The sequence below is a fragment of the Cryptomeria japonica genome, chromosome 1, assembly GCF_030272615.1.
Source record: "Cryptomeria japonica chromosome 1, Sugi_1.0, whole genome shotgun sequence".
Taxonomy (NCBI): domain Eukaryota; kingdom Viridiplantae; phylum Streptophyta; class Pinopsida; order Cupressales; family Cupressaceae; genus Cryptomeria; species Cryptomeria japonica.
Genome location: NC_081405.1, coordinates 676,948,424 through 676,966,250, shown reverse-complemented (window position 1 = coordinate 676,966,250; position 17,827 = coordinate 676,948,424). Strand labels below are relative to the sequence as shown.

The window sequence follows — 17,827 nt, the reverse complement described above, 5'->3', positions numbered from 1 at the left end:
GTCCTATCAATTGGCACAAGTTCAAGATGAATGGCGATGTTATGTTCTGAGATAAAAGGCGCCCAACTTTTAATTCTGAAATGGTTAACGAGCACTGTGCAAAGCAATAAAGTGTGCACAGATCCGACGGCCCCCGTATTCCCGTGATGGAAGTTGCAAGGGATTTATGGACCACGACATCACGAGATGATGCCACGTGTCTCGGGCTGACTAGGAAGACCTACGGTGGGGCCGTTGACAGAGTCTGCTCAAAAGATGATATGGCGCTGATTAGTCATGACCTCGTGGATCCACAGATACAGATGGAAGGTCAAATGCCACATCAACAAATAGTGATCGTTTGATTTGCCAAGCTGGGTAAGATCTGCGGCTGTGTTTCAAATGTGAAATTAGGAAGGATCATTTAAGACATTGGTCGTAGCCCACGTGAGAAAGATAGAATGAATAGGATGCAGACTTGTCGACTCACCCTGGAGGAAGCTTGTGCGAGGTCCTTGTTGGGTAAAGGACTAATTAGACAATTGAGGATGATATCTCAGAGAGGTGAAAGGATCAGGATTACTTTCAGGTTTAGATATGATGGATCACGAGTTCTCTAATAATTTCAGAGATTGCTTGTTGACAGGAATCCTGAAGCAGAGGGTTGTACACTAAATAAGGAATAAGATTAGAACAAAATCATTCACACATGGTGAACATATGTAGGTGGCAATGGAGTGATGGCCTAGAAACGACGGTGACCTGAGTTGTAGGCATGATTGCTGGAATCCATAGCTAGCAAGATGAGCAGAAAATATCAGGGTGATGATTCTCCACATGGATTAGCACTGCCACTTTGAATGGAATTCTAATTATAAATTCATTAGGCTGGTGATAGAATGGGTAGAAACAGATACAAGCTTCTTCATTTTTCTGAGAAGGCATGATTGCTGGAATCCATAGCTAGCAAGATGAGCAGAAAATATCAGGGTGATGATTCTCCACATGGATTAGCACTGCCACTTTGAATGGAATTCTAATTATAAATTCATTAGGCTGGTGATAGAATGGGTAGAAACAGATACAAGCTTCTTCATTTTTCTTAGAACAGTTTTTTATCAGTAAGAAGATGGTGTTCGAACAGAATTATGTATGGAGTCGTTGCATGTTTTGTGACACTGGATGGATGTTTTTTCTCTGGTATGAGGTTGCTCATTGTCAGAGGGGTTGTGAAAGATCAGAGGATTGTCAGAGAGGGCGTGAAAGCCTTTTCTTATCAGGAAAAGCCACCCAAGACATCTTCTTTGTTCTTACTCTACATTTCATTGGCAGAGTGTTCCAAGAGGGAGCTCGCAGGGAACTGAAAGAAGGATTTGTTCGAGTGACGATTGGCAGCCAGTCATCTCTGCAATGACATGGAAGTTGCAACGCCTTCTCAACAAATTATATTTACCCCCAAGCTCCTCTTTTCGTTTTCTCTGATCCGGGGCATAAAGGCTGGAGATTTTCCTCTAATTCAGTGGGAAAGTCTTGTTTCATGCCAGGATCTGTTTTCCTTTTCAGGAAGGGAGATGCTATGGAGCAGACTGAGCATCTCAAGGTCCATCTGGAAGTGTCTGGGTGATATCGGCACGGCTCAAGTGATTTCATTTCTACCAATAATCAATTGAAGATTTTGGTTCCACCTCATCACGGGCACCAGCATGTGGATAAGGAATATTTGGTAACAGAATTGTGTACAGCCTCTAGGGCTTGGTTTTGGTGACAGGTGTCTTTTGGCCTGAAGCTTGTCGCTCCATTGTTTTATATAAAAGGGAAATCAAGGCAAGAAGTTAGGGTTCCAAATTTGCTAAGAAGGATCTTTGTATAAGTAGGTCTATTTTCCGCAGGGTTAGGTTCCAGGTAGTTTTAGAGAGTCATAGAATATAGTAGGAACTGTAATGTCATTATGAGAGCAAAAGTAATGAAGTAATTACAAGTTTCCTTTTCAAATGGGTTATTTTGTAATTGAAATTGTTGTCTGTTATCTGATAGAAGATAGCTTGTTATTTTTACTACTTTTAGATTAATATAAACTCAGAAATCAGAATTTAGTTTGATTAGCTGAAAGATTTATAGATATCTAGATTTAGGCATGACATAGAAATGAACAAAGAAATAAGAACAACATACAATTACCTTGGGAAAACCTTCTAGGAGGAAAAACCCAACCAGAAAATATACTCAGATCTGATTATGGATTATAGTCATATAAAGATTACAACACTTATCTCAAGCACTTGAAGATGTTTGCACTTAGGGCTGATAATGTCTTCCACAAGACCGCACTTTCACAAGCATCCCTTTACCACTTCCAATAGCAATCAGGTCCAAGCCCTAGGTCTGCATATGAAGTCTGCACTTTGTTGGACAGCAACCTTAGCCCTCAGTTCGCTCTCCTCATGGATGAATTTTGCACCCTTTAATGGCAGATGTAATTCACTGGCATAGCAGATGTGATTCGCTATGATATTGCTCCTTCAAATTCGCATTAGGCAGATATCGATATTTCGCATGATGATGTATTGAATGTATGTTTGATTGAGGTGAAAATATCTTTACTTATATGATGTAATATCCATTTATGTCGGCTTATACTAAAATCCATTTATGTCAGCTTGACCTTTAATTTATTGTTTTTCCTTTAACCGAAATGCATTAGATAGGGTTGGCCCTATTAAGTTTAGCACGCTACCTTGTATGTGGCGTGGGGTTTCATTATGTAGCGTGGAGTGAAGTGAGGTATAGGGCCCAACCCTACACGTTGGAGAAAGGGGCTAGCCCCCTTGGGCGGATTCCAATGTTGCCCAAGGCAATTGGAATCCGTTATTCCCTAATTATAATCAACACTCCCTCTTAATTAGGGAGAAAGATAATCTTACAACCAGGTTACAAGATTAGGGCCCAATCCTAAGTAATACATACAATGTTTAAATTGTAATCCGAACTTAGCTGTCAACTTCAAATATTCCTGAGAGAGGATCACAACAAGTATCCCATAGTATCCATCTTGTACTGCCTGTGGAGGGTGACTTCAAACTTTAACATGCAAACTTGCAAGTCATGAATACATACACAATCATTCATGCACATCACGCATATCCATCATTCATTGTCTTTACCTCGGTCTTCTCCCAAAGAAGAATGTAACATCATAATCTTCCACCTTGTACCCAAGCATAGAGTGGAGATACATAGTCATTGCTCTCCATAAGCATAAAATGAAAACATAGTCCTCCATCTTGCACACAAGCATAGAATGGAATCTAATAAACATAATCCTCCATCTTGCACACAAGCAAGAAATGGAATAGACATAATCAGAATATTGTAGTCTTCCATCTTGCACACATGCATAGAATGGAACTACATAACATAGTCTTCTAGCTCGCACACAAGCATAGACTGGATCCACCTTACATTGCCCGCAGAGGATGGAGAGAATCTTTTCTACCATCTTACATTGCCCGCAGAGGATGGTAACAATTACTCTTCTCCCTGAGAAGATTACACTACCACCTTACATTGCCCGCAGAGGGTGGTTGATACAACACAATGTATCACTGAAGTTGAGACTCCCTCTCAACCAAGGCGGTGTTCTCCACAGCTCCAAGTCTATCTCAAGCTTCAAGAGACTTGGTGAGAACATCTGCAACACAGGATTGTCCTGCCATAAAACACTGAATTGTCAGGTATCTCTATACAACCCTGATAATAAATCAAACAGCATAACAAGAATTTTGAGAAACCACACTGCTTCTCTTGATACAACACTTGCAACAATGCATTTAGCTACAGTAATACTTAATGCAACTGAGGACTGTCCCTGTAGGTCCAAGAGATCGCAGCGGGTGAATGCTTGAAGTGTTTTCCTTGTCCGTAACACTTCTTGACCAATCTAAACCTAAGCAACTTCAGCCCATAATCAATTGTGTCTTGCAAATATCAAAATATGCTTGCCTGCAACAATATGCTTAGCTTTGATTAGCTGAAGCACTCGCCAATCAACCTGCCTCTATTCAGATGAATCTGCAAGATCATAGTTGGCTGCAGACATACTCAACTTCTTCAAGTTAGTTTCCATATAAGTTTATAATCCATAATTCTAACATAACAATAGAAAACTTGACTTAGAATAATTTCATTAGATCCTTGCCACACTTCTATCCTAGAAGTAATGCATTTTAGGTTTAGATCTTTCATCTCAATTCTGAGCTAATTTTTTCTTATATTAAATCATGAGACTATCTTTATCAGTCAGAGTTTGATCATCCACATAAGGAATCAGTATTAGCATTTCAAATACTTTAAGGAACAAGTTAGAATCTTACAAAACCCTAGGCTTATCAAGTACTCTTTCATACCAAGAGTTTTGTTGAAGGTCATAGGGCTCCCTCTTAATCCTCAATATCAGACTGATAGCCAAGTATCATAGATCATAAGTGTTAAAAAAAAACAAGGATGAGAAAATGCCAACTTCACCTTTTATGAATTTGACACATGGCACAGTTATGATCAGGACATATCATCAACCTTCTTCTAATTGAGTGAGAAGATCCTTATGCCTTATTTCAAAGCTCCCTCTGAAGCCACATCAATCCAAGCTTATGGATTTCTGATGTCAGTAAGGCCTTGGCCCTCGACATACATCACCTACTATATGAGGTTATATAAAAATGACCTTGGGTGAGATTCACAACATTCATGATAAGTTAGATGCGTCCTTTTTAACAGTATAACCAATGATCCATAGAATGCTGAGACAATACTTATGTGACACAAATTAAAAAAAGAGCCAACATGTAACACACAGCCTTGAAAACTTGTACATCACCATACTTCACACTTCATGATAGCAAATACTCAACTAAAAGTCAGTTTTATGTAACTATTATAGAATCATTCAATTGATAGTCAAAACTCAATTAGATCATAGGTGAGGAAGTACTAATAGAATGTTTACAAGGAGTGTGAAGTATACTTACCAATGAAGATACTAACCAAGCAATGATAGTGAGAGCCTATACTTCCATGAATCAATAGCAATTAGTAAGCTGCAGTATATATAATCAAATAATTCTGATAAAGGATTTCAGATCAACCTCTAGATATTCAACAGTAAATACAAGCATTGTGAACAATAAATTCCTAGCTCACTTATTTATGACATTAATGAATACTTCATTTACTCAATTAGCAGCGATACTTATGTAACTGGCTTATTTTCCCTTATGCACATAGATAAAGGCACACACAAATTAAACGAAGTTCAAAACAGAGAGGAAATATTCAAGTTCGCAATGTCTTTACAAATATATGAAGTTCAACTTCTCTTCTTTGTTTTGATCTCACTCATTGGAACAATTAAGCACTAGATATTTAATGTGGGCATACATTCCATATTTAATTTTAGTATTTAATTGATCAGGTCACAGACAGGCACGTACACAAAATTTCCCCTACTAGGTTTAGGCTTGATTTAACCATAATTAATCTATTTCAAAATACTTATGACTTCAACTCAATTGATTAGAAGACAAAATCTATCTTAACATGAATCAATTTGTGATATTCCATAGTTCAATTAATTTATCAATTATTAATAAGTAAATTGTTCATTTACCATACTAGAGAACTAATTATATCATACTAGATCATTAATTTTATCATCCATAATTCTTAATGCAGGTGTCAACCTACGTTACTACTTCAGTTCTAAGGAAGAAGGGGATGGCTATGTTACCAAGGCGCTCAGAGACCAAAATACAATAGGCTCCCTCAAGGTTTACGGTTCCAAGCCCTTACCCTATCTTGGGACCATACCCTCAAGGTTTACGGGACGCTGATCCTTACCCTATCTTGGGGATCATCCTATTGATTGGATTTAGACTGCCCCTCTTTGGAAACAACTCCATTCCCAACTTTCTTAAATACTAACAGTAGTAACAAGCATTAGGCTATAAGTATACTAACTTGTCATGTATTATGAATATATATGAAATTAAGTATAACGGTCATACATATTGCAGTCCATATTAATATTATTATTAAATTCTGCATAGGTATCATATATTAAGCATACATTGAGCACATCCCCGTGCATACCACCTAGAACAAGGATGTTACTGCCTGTAACTTAATAACAATTCTGATCCGATCCGATCCGAGGTGATATCACTAGATGCTTTGATTCCTTTCCTTTATGTCTCTCAATATGAGGGGGAGGTCACACCTCCTCATCATGTATGTTCTTTGGCAAGAGACATACCCTTTCATCATTAGCACCTTTTGAAAGAGTGCAACTCTTCATTATTTCTGCCCTTTGAAAGGGACACAACCTTTCACAATCAGATTTGCAACTCTTATTTAAATCAGATCTTAACCACTACATAAAGTTGCAGCCCAAATAATAAGCCCTTAACAACAACCTTAATTAACCAAGCATCCTCTTATAATATTCGGTTTAACAAGGACTAAATAGAAGATTCGTTCATGTAACATTTAATGTTTTCATTGTTATCAAAGTCGTCTTATTGAGAGATCCTTATATTTACTAACCTGTCACCAAAGAAGGAAAGGACAACAGACTGAAATTACATGATTTAATCTGATCACTGGTTAGTACGAACCTATCTCTGATATTTCCATCAAGCCTATCTTCAACTTTCAGCCCCAGTAACCTGACCTGTGAATGAGACATCAATCTGGAAATAAAGGAGTACTAAATTCTGAAAACTGAAAGTTGATCTAGCCTATAGCTCTGATACCATGTTATGTTTACTACTTTCAGATTAATATAAACTCAGAAATCAGAATTTAGTTTGATTAGCTGAAAGATTTAGAGATATCTAGATTTAGGCACGACATAGAAATGAACAAAGAAATAAAAACAACACACGGTTACCCTGGGAAAACCTCCTAGGAGGAAAAACCCAGCCAGAAAAGATCCTCAGATCTAATTATGGATTATAGTCATATAAAGATTACAACACTTATCTCAAGCACTTGGAGATGTTTGCACTTCGGGCTGATAATGTCTTCCACAAGACTGCACTTTCACAAGCATCCCTTTACCACTTCCAACAGGAATCAGGTCCAAGCCCTAGCTCTGCATATGAAGTCTGCACTTTGTTGGACAGCAACCTTTGCCCTCAGTTCGCTCTCCTCATGGATGAATTTCGCACCCTTTAATGGCAGATGTAATTCACTGGCATAGCAGATGTGATTCGCTATGATATTGCTCCTTCAAATTCGCATTAGGCAGATGTAGATATTTCGCATGATGATGTATTGAATGTATGTTTGATTGAGGTGAAAATATCTTTACTTATATGATGTAATATCCATTTATGTCAGCTTATACTAAAATCCATTTATGTCGGCTTGACCTTTAATTTATTGTTTTTCCTTTAACCGAAATGCATTAGATAGGGTTGGCCCTATTATGTTTAGCACACTACCTTGTATGTGGCGTGGGGTTTCATTATGTAGCATGGAGTGAAGTGAGGTATAGGGCCCAGCCCTAAACGTTGGAGAAAGGGGCTGGCCCCCTTGGGCGGATTCCAATGTTTCCCAAGGCAATTGGAATCCGCCATTCCCTAATTATAATCAACATAGCTTACGATATTAATCCAAATATATCCTCTAATCTTTACTCTCCTGCGTGCAATTTTATCTTCTTTTAAGCAAATGGGATCAAGGGTTTCATTTGTTTGTTGCATTGTTATGATGTATATAATTTTCCATTCTATGCTTTAGTCCAAGGGGTTAATTAAAATGCTTGAATGAGATTACGAAGAAATAAGTAGTTCAGGTAAGGGATGCTAGATTGAACAATATTGTAAGGCGGTATTGTTCAAAGCTAAATCAGCTATTAGACAAGTTTTTATCAGATTTCAGCAAACGTTTCAAAGACTCTGTAGCCCAAATGAACAAGGCACTGGTATTCGCTCGCATATGTCATTAGGTTTTCAGTTTCTAGTTTGTTTTTTATGATTTCTCAGAACAATCTTTTAAAATATCAGAATATCATTTGTCGGGTTTTTATGTATTTTCTGAAAGTTGTCCCGCCCATCTCATGCTCCAGCCAAAGGTCAAGGATCACTGAAGGATTTGCCATCCTTGAGCATTCTCCCTTTCTGTCGAGCCCTTTTGTGAGATAATCTGCTTTGTTTTCAGTAGATTCCTGAGTATCGTTGCAGAGAGCAGGAATTTCACTGAAGGGATTACCCTCTCGGGTTCTACAGAGCCCGAAGTGTAGAAGGATCTTGTATCCTTGTTGAAGTTGGTCCAAGCCTAACGAATATTGATAGTTGGAAGTGGCTTTCCATAGGTATTTGGAGGAATCGGCTTGGTCTCTGCCCTATGGCAGTATAAACCCATTTATTCTGGGAACCAACATGATGTTTGAGACTTTTCAATGTTGATAGACCATTGTATTTTGATGTTTTAGACTGCTTTATTGAAATTTATCATGCTCATATGTTGTTATACTACTGCTCTCATGATTTATTTACATATCAATAATGTTGTTATCAGTTATTGACATATCTCTCTCTCTATAATATATTAATATATTAATACATACGTACATACGTACGTACGTACATAAAAAATTTAATATATCACCGTCTCCTCGCCATCCCCTAAAAAGGGCCCTTACACTGTTGTCTTGCCTCCCCATCCCCGAAATGCCATGGAACATAGGTAATAAGTGCTTATCAGATTAATGTGTTATAATAGCTTTCAAAGTTCATATGTGTTTATGCGTGGTTGAAGGTGAATATCTAGGCATATGGTGGTAGTTTACTAGTTATGCCATTTGCTAACTTTCTAGAACCTAGGAGCAGCTGCAGTGTTGTGTTATGCTTTCAATCATAGATTAGAAAATCGCCAAAAAATCACCAAACTCGGCGAGTCCGAGTCCGGGACATGCTCACCAAGTCTCTGGAGCTCGGACTTAGGCTCGGCTGAGTCTGGCGAGCACTCACCGAGTTGGCGAGTTTGGCAAAAACTCGCCAAAATCGGCGAGTCTCGAGCCTCAAACTCGGTCGGCGTTAAGTTACAAAAATGACAAAAAAAACAATTTTAAGAGCTTTTTCAAATCCATTTTTTTTGGTTAATTATCTCCTACCCCTAAAAGTGAACTTCATTTCATTCACTTGCAAAAATAGGAGTAAAGTGAGTTGGGAAGAAAAACAAGGGTGCATAAAAGAAAAACCAGCAAGGAGGAAGCTCAAGTTTTCTTCAATTTGTCACATTGGAGCTGCATTGTGTTTGGATTTGGTGCATCAAGAGTTGGATAGGAAGAGTTTGCAGCTCATTTCAAGGTTGTTGTAAGAGGTAAGATTGTTTTTTTTAAGATTATTTTGTTTCTTGTATGCAAAAATTCCATTTTCTATTCATTTATTTTGAAAGTTTTACATTTTCTTCCAAAATCTTTTGTATGTTTGTATGTAGCATGTAGTATGTAGTTGTACTATGTAGGGTTGTATGTCGGGTTTGTAACCCTACAATTTTTTTTTTTTTAAATTACAAACCCTACTTTAGTTTTTTTGAATGTATGTATTAATTTTATTTTGTATTTGTAATGTTTTATTGCAGCAAACTTCACTTTATTATTTGCCTCAACTTCAAGTTTCACAAAACTATCCTACAATGTCTGCTTCAGCTTCTAGACCCCCCATTAGAGAGGACCCTGCTTGGAAATATCATGACATTTTCCAGGGCAAGGAAAGGGGCAAACAAAATGTACATTTTGCAAAACAACATTCCATGGAGGTATATATAGACTGAAATACCATATTTCTGGTGTGCATGGACATGATGCCAAACCATGCCTAAAAGCACTCCCTGAGGCCGTACGTGATTGTTATGTAATGGTTGAAGAAATTGAAAGGAAAAAGAAACAAAAGGAGGATCGAGTGGCCATTGGGAGAGAGGCAACTTTAGGAAGAGGGACACAGTTAAGTTGTGTTGGAGGCCCCTCTTCCTTACCTTCATATCGTCCCACTCAGTTTGCTACTGCTGGTGCTTCCGCTTCTACTTCTACAAGTGGCAATGCCACCGCCACTTCTCATGCTCCTAGCACTAGTAGTTGTAGTGGGAGTGTTAGCATCGGACCTAGAATTTGTAAATCTAGGTTGGATACCTTCTTTGTGCCTCGCACTACTCCTGGGTCCCAACAGTCGCTTGAGGGCATGGGTTGGAACAAGGAGGTCCATGATGCCGCTAAAATGGCAGTTGGCAAGTTTTGGACCTACAACAGTATTTCATTCTTTGTAGCCAGGTGAATGTTTTATAACTTTTATGTTTGATTGTTTTAATTTTTATACTTGACTTATCTCATTGAATTTTTATACTTAGCTTATCTCATTGAGTTTATTTGTGGCAGGTCTCCTTATTGGCAAGAAATGGTTGATGCCCTTACCATATGTGGGGCGAGGTTCAAAGCCCCTACTGAGAGTGCTCTGAGGGGACCCATTTTGTCTCAATTGAAGAATGATGTAAAGAAGGATTTAGATGAACAATGCCAGATATGGAGCACTAAAGGTTGCACCATTATGACTGATGGTTGGACGGATAGGAGAAATAGAACTCTCCTTAATTTTCTTGTTTCTTCTGCAGGTGATTGATTAATTTTTTCATATAGTATTTTATTTTTTATTTTTTATCTAATGGTTTATTGAATGATCATTGACCTAGCTTTATTTTTTTATTTCAGGGGACACCGTTTTTATCAAGTCCATTGATGCCTCTGCCCATTGCAAGAATGTCACCTACCTATGTGATCAAATAGAGGAGGTGATTGATGAGGTGGGTGAGGAGAACGTGGTACAGGTGGTGACCGACAATGCAGCAAATTATGTTGTTGCGGGTAAACTTTTGATTACAAACTAATTTTATTTGCAAATTAATTACTATTTTGTAGTTTGTACCTCCATTAATTACAATTTACAATGCAACAAATTATGTTGTTGCAGGTAGACTATCGATGGAGAGGCACCCATCTATAGTTTGGACTCCATGTGCTGCCCATTGCATTGACCTCATGTTGGAGGATATTGGAAAACTCCCATGGGTCAAGAGATGTGTAGAAAGGGCAAGAAATGTGTGCAAATTTGTATATAATCATTCATGGGTGTTGGCTCTTATGAGACAATACACAAAGCAGAAGGGGTTAGCTCGTCCAGGAATCACAAGATTTGCCACAAACTTCATCACATTGCAGTCCATGCTTAGCTCTAAGTCAGCCTTGAGACGTATGATTATTGGTGAGGAGTGGTCTTCCTCATCCTATGCTGCCACCCCTACAGGGAAAGATATGGCAAACTGCATTTTTGATGAGCGAGACTTTTGGGTCCCTTGTGATGAGATAAAGAAGGTAAATTTTTTATAAATTCTACAATTTAACTTTGTGTTTTATGACTTATTATATGTATTCTCTTATTTTCTCATTTTTCTAAATTACACAATATTTTCAGTTTTGCAGTTTGTTAAGCCCTTGGTGGTTTTGTTGCGAGTTGCGGATGGAGAAAAGCCCGCAATGGGCTATATATATGAGGGCATGGATAGGGCGAAGGAGGGCATCAAATCCGTTTATGGAGGAGATGAGAACAAGTATGGTCCCCTTTGGGAGATCATTGATAGGAGATGGCATCATCAGCTTCATAGGCCCATCCATACAGCAGTCTATTATCTGAATCTGACATTCCATTTTATCCCTTCTTTCAAGGCTGATGTGGAGGTCCTTAATGGGCTATACTCAATCATGGAGAAGATGGAACCTGCTAATACTACTCAGATAGAGCTTATTCGAGAGCTACAGTTGTTCTCAGATGCACAAGGGGAGACCTTCTCTCGTCCTGTCGCCAAAGAAAGTAGGACAACTATGATGCCAAGTAAAAATAAATTGTAAGGCTTAATTTTAGTTTTATTGTATATTGTAACTTGTTAAATGAGTTCATGAGTGAGACTGATTTTATTTATTTTTCTCATTTCAAATTCAGATCATTGGTGGAGCTTTTTTGGCCCAACGACACCAAATATTCAGAAGTTGGCCATTTGAATCTTGAGCCAACCATGCAGCGCATCAGGTTGTGAGCGCAATTAGAGTATGTTTGAGCACATACACTCCAAGAGGCGCAATAGATTATCTGTGGAGAAGATGAATGATCTCGTCTTTGTTTACTACAACCTCCGCCTGAGAATGAGAAAGAATGCATTAGTTGACATCTCTCCTATCATTCTAGATGAGGTTGATCTTGAAGCAGAGTGGGCCAATGAGAGTCAAACAGATCCTGCGATTCCTGCAGCTGTCTTTAGTGATGATGGCACTGATTGGATCGACCAGGTAGATATAGAGGCTGAGGCTGTAGCCATGGTAGAGGAGGAGCAGAGAGCACGAGTAGAGACAGGAGATACTGAGAGTGACACAGCTGTTCCTGATGTTGGTGAGCATGGCATGGTGTCACAGGGAGCGACTATGGCTGTTGAATCATCCAGGACCTACCTTAAATGCCTTCGCAGGGGGCCAGGGCGAGAGGGTGCACGCTCCTCTGCGCCATAGGCTTGTAGTTGTATTTACCTTTGGTATTTGTGTGGAACATTTGATGATGATCATATGATGACATGGATTTTTTATTCCATGCGTTTTGTAATATTGTATACATTTGGCAATATTTATATATTTATGTTTGTGATTTCCTTCAGCTATAAATTTGCGTTTATGCTTATGTGATTGATGTATACTTGTGTATGTAATCAAATGAGCCGAGTTTGATGATGTTATTGTGTCTTTAAGGTGTATTCAATAAAGGGTGCATGAAACAAGTTTTAAATCTTTAAAAATCTCTAAATTTCTTGAGTTTTTCACTTTCCCGAGTCCAGCAGAGTCTGACTCCGAGTCCTGACTCCGAGTTCGATTCGGCCTTGCCGAGTCCAAGTCCCGTTTCTTTGCTTTCAATATCATCCTTGCTGCCATAGATTGCAAGAAGAACTCGGCTATAGGTAAAGATCCTTTGTCAAAAGGCCATGTGGCGAACCATAGGCTATAAGCAACTTTTGCTGCAACAATCTAGGGGCTCTAGGTTTTATCAACAAAGTCCTAGGAGAGTTTGGAATGGGCTTAACAGGGACTTCGAGGTGTAAGGCAACTATCAAAAAGATTTTGTCTCGAATTTGGTGGAGATGATTCCCAATTTGAAGATCCGCCTTTGGCTTCTGCCTCTGTTTCTTGCTGATCAATTTGGCAATATGAAGGTGTCGATGGAAGCAAAAGGCATAAGTGCTCAGGAAAACACAAGCAAGGGGAAGGTTGAGGAGGTCTCAATTGTAAATCTGTGTCAACATGTGGGTAGAGAAGGACAGTCTTTGAGCCTGGTTAGGGTTCATCAAGAATTATGTCTGTTTACAGCCTATTGTGCGGTTGTAGAGAAAGTTCTAGAAGGCTTCACAATAATCCACAATAAGGGTCACCTTGAGGTCTCTAGCAATTCCCCATCCTAGCAATCTGTGATAATGGCATCCATCGTGCACAGAAAAAGAAGCCGAAACATGGCATGCAATTTCCGACCCTAGAGATGTTTGTTCAGGCAAACCAAGCAGACCTTGGTAAGCAGCAGAGCATAGTCTGTGTGGAAGAAGTGGTGGGCAAGGGAGGTGAAAGCAGCTCTGGCACAAACCATTAGGTGTCTATCTGATATAATAATTTTTGGAAGTCCTGATTTTTGTTGGATCCTGTCTTCGTGCAGCAGATCATATCTCCAGCTCTGCTAGAATTTGGCTGATATCTTTTTTAACTATGCTTTGTATGGTTTCCTGGATCTCTCTTATACAAACATTAGTGTTGTGTTTGTAAGAGTCTTTGTTAATATTTTATTAATTAAAAAAAAAAAATCAAATAGATAGCATGCTTTGTTTGGAGTACAGCATGAATGTTTACTCAAATAACGTCCCCTTTTCCATATTTTGATGTTTCATACTAAAAATATAGGATTCCTATGACAGAAAACATTCAATTTAATGCTTAGAATGAATAGTTAAATAAAATCCACACAAAGCATACCTTTGCACTTTGCTTGTCATAATGATCAAGCGCATCATACAATAGGGCTGCAGGAGACGTGCTTCCAATCTTGAAGACAGATACAGTAGAGTCAGGTACACGCTGCAAAAATTCCATGTTGGAATTTGAAAGAATTCTTACACCATCACATTCAGGTATCAGAACTATAGGTTCATCATACATATATCTGACTGAGCCGCCATAAGGTCCCACCATCACTAACATATCTTCCCAATATAGCAGAACGCTATCCATTCCACACCAAGCTAGCTGATCTGGAGGTAGAGATGACTGTACATGTAGCACAGTAAACAATTCAGCTTATAAAACCAAAATAACAAAGATAACTTCTAAATTAATAATGAGTGTTTTCACCCATATCAGAAGTAAGTACTATTTTCCAGTTGATACAAAAAGAATGACAAAAACCTGAAATATGCCAGAGGACATTGTTACTGTGCAAAAGGACAGTCACAAAGGTCATGGACCCCACAAAAATTGCATTGGCTTAGACATTCATGTAAGTTACTGTGGTTTAATAACCAATATTGCATCATTTTGGTTATGATAAATTACACTCAGCATTTCCCATATCAAGCAGATTGAGGATGACAATAAACTCAGGTTTTCAAAGTGATCTAAATTCAAATGTCTGCACTGAAAAATTCAGAGTAAATCCATGCTCTATCTGTTGAATTCTCAGAAACATATCAAATATCATATCAGGAAAGCAAAAGAAAGCAATCATAAAACATTGTCTCTGAGGTATAACTCGAACCATTATGAGCACTCATTTGTCAGTTTTGGCAACTTGAATTCACCTAGGACATGCAAGCATTTAAATAATATGTTGTTATTTTACAAAGAAACGTATCGACCTTTGATAGATTATATAAAATCAACTATAAATGCCTAACTCGAGAAAATATTGTCATGCCCCTGCCATGAAACATTCTTACATCTGTCCGTAAAAAGAAATTAAAAATAAATAAATGATTCTTATAATGCTTCTGGATTCGATTGTGTGCAAGATTTTTATCATCAATGTTTCTGAGCATTATAAGAATTATAGTATGGATTGTGGAAATCTGATAGCATTAATAAATAAATGAACTTAGATAAACGCCAATGCTCAGAAAATTGTCTTATTTATAAGACACTACAATTTTCCCTAATGTTAAAGTCAACAATTACACAAAGGGCTTAATCATCCCATTCTTTCCCTTCGAACAAAGGACTTCTTCACATAATAGGCGATTTGTTAAAGGTGGTTAACTTAGGCAAATCAACAAATGGTTCTCTCAAAAACAAATCATTAACAAGCAGCGATTCCTTAATGAAGAGGCAACGGATAGGTATAAGAGATGTTGTCTATCATCTCGTGAATGTTAATTGTTTATTTACTTTAAAAAAGTTCAATAGCTATTATATGGTTTAATTATATAACACTATTTGTAAGCATATTATATTATTGGAATTGTTACTTTTGGGCAAAAATCAGGTGCATCCCGATAGGGAACATAACAAATGTTTAATTTAAATTAATTACAGCTCACAGATGAATTAATCAATAACCTAAGTTATGTTTCATATCGATAAAAAACAGAAATTTGGGTTGTTCAGGAAGTCATGTTTCAGGGCAGCTTTGCTGCAGGCCACATAAGACAAATGGAGGCTATGATGTACAGTCCTTTGAACACAATCAAAATATGAGTTGAAGTTATTATGATACAAAATTCAACTAGATGAGAATCGAATTGCCAACAGATTCCAGACCAGTACACGTGGATTAGAGAATAAATTTCAAATACCACTTTCTCAGTCGCTATTCTTATTATGGTAGTGTGAATCTCAAGAGAAAAAAATGGCAAGCATGACATTAAGCAGGAAGCCATAGAGAGCAAAGAGTGTGATGATTATGCCCCAGTTATCTCTTACACAACCTTCTTGCATAGGAGCCTTTCTTTTCCGAATTTTATTTTTCATTTTGAGTTGGTAAGGTCACTAGAGGCAGTCACTAAGCTGCCGCCAGTCCACAATTCACAACCACTACAGGGTATTCATATGGAACCCACTTGTAAGCAGTCCTGACAACCTGGGGAGCACTAAATATAGCAGGACTACCCCAAGCCCACAAATGTGTTTGCCAAACCTGAATGATTGTTGATGATTCAGTTCTGTCAGCAGCCCACAGCCATAAAATGGATGCTTATAATGAGTAAGAACACCACTATGAGAACAGTTCATTTCGATTGGAAGAACAGTTGGTGGGATTCAATCAAACGAAGTGATGTTTGAGATTTGGCAACCTACATTCTCAACAGCTTATTTAAGCAAGTAAAAAACTGAAGACATAATTACCAGAGACGAGAACCTGGAAACGGCAACTACAACGAAAACATAATGAGAAACCAGAGAAGGGTCAAACATAGAACCATGTATGCCTACATACACACATGCACACATAAATTCATATATATAATTTCATTATAAATGTTAATTTTTAAACTAAATGTACTTTAAATTCATTTAGACAAAAACGATAACATAAAGAATATCCCATGAAGTCTCCCTTTTCTGTCACCATTAGATGGTGACTTCACACTTAAAATATAATCTGTTATTTGAATGGTAAATAAAAACAGTTGAGGAAGCCTACTGCCTCAATTTAACTAGCAAAAGACAGAAAGGAATATCCTGTGAAGACATTCAAAATCATAGTGTACAATAATATAAAGACATTCAAAATCATGGTGTACAATGATATAATAAAAATTAATTTTAAAACATATTCAAAGAAACAAACAAAATACCACATAATTTGCAATACTAACTATAAAAAATGCATACGTTATTTTTCAAACTCAGCGAACAAGTGCCCAATAAAATTGATATTGGGTTAAACTTGCTGAAGAAAGCTAGGCTCCTGCTCTGTAGCCGATTATAAGAGAGAATATATCATGATTTTTAAGGCAAGTGTTAAAAGCATAGACATGGTGAATTAAGTAAAATGGACGTGAGAAAGATGCAAAAAGAACCAGAAGAGATATGCAGTTATTCTATTACAGTCCTGCCGGTACTTAATGATTTCATTGCTTGACTCTTGTACTCTTGATTTCATTGCAGTATATGTACACAGTACAGAAGCTCCACTGTAATATTAACTTGGATTTTTTTGGTCACATACTCAAATCCTTTTGCATTCTTACTACACCAGTGTTGCCCACAATATTTTCAGGCTGGTTCATCTTGTTTTCTGGCCTTTAGGGATCCATGTGATGCAGGAGCATTCAGTGGTGTAAGGGCAATCTCGCATCAACCAAAAATATTTTATTTAATTTTTGTGCAATGTATGGAATCCAGGAATAGCGTTCTGATAAAGAAATTTAATGTTTTTGGGGCCTAAATATTTGGCCAAGCCCTTAAGGTGGCATCATATAGGGGAGTTGGACACATGTCAGTGGAGTTTACAAGGCATAATGAAAGAATACTTGACCAATGCACTCACTTTGGAAGGTGGAAGTAATTTGTGAGCACTTGTCCAAGGTGGTTGAAAGAGCATCTTGGGATAATACTAAATTTAGGCATCCATTTTGGAATTTAGTGACTTTTGTTTGTCATACATGCCTATGCATGTTGACACATGTCACTTGCATGCTTCCCAAATTGGGGAACCCAAGCTTGCATGTCTTTGCATGTGCTATTTTTGGGGTTTGGAACTAAGTTACCGATTCAGGTTCGAGA

At 37.8% G+C, this 17,827-nt stretch overlaps 1 protein-coding gene across 1 annotated transcript in view; it reads right to left on the bottom strand.

The window, feature by feature from the left end:
- LOC131057144 (protein VACUOLELESS1) overlaps positions 1-17,827 on the bottom strand; it is a 51,612-nt gene that overhangs the window by 30,637 nt on the left and 3,148 nt on the right. The window contains exon 4 of the mRNA XM_059221368.1: positions 14,084-14,374. Within this exon, the coding sequence (XP_059077351.1) occupies positions 14,084-14,374 (291 nt within the window). The remainder of the gene's footprint in view (positions 1-14,083; positions 14,375-17,827) is intronic.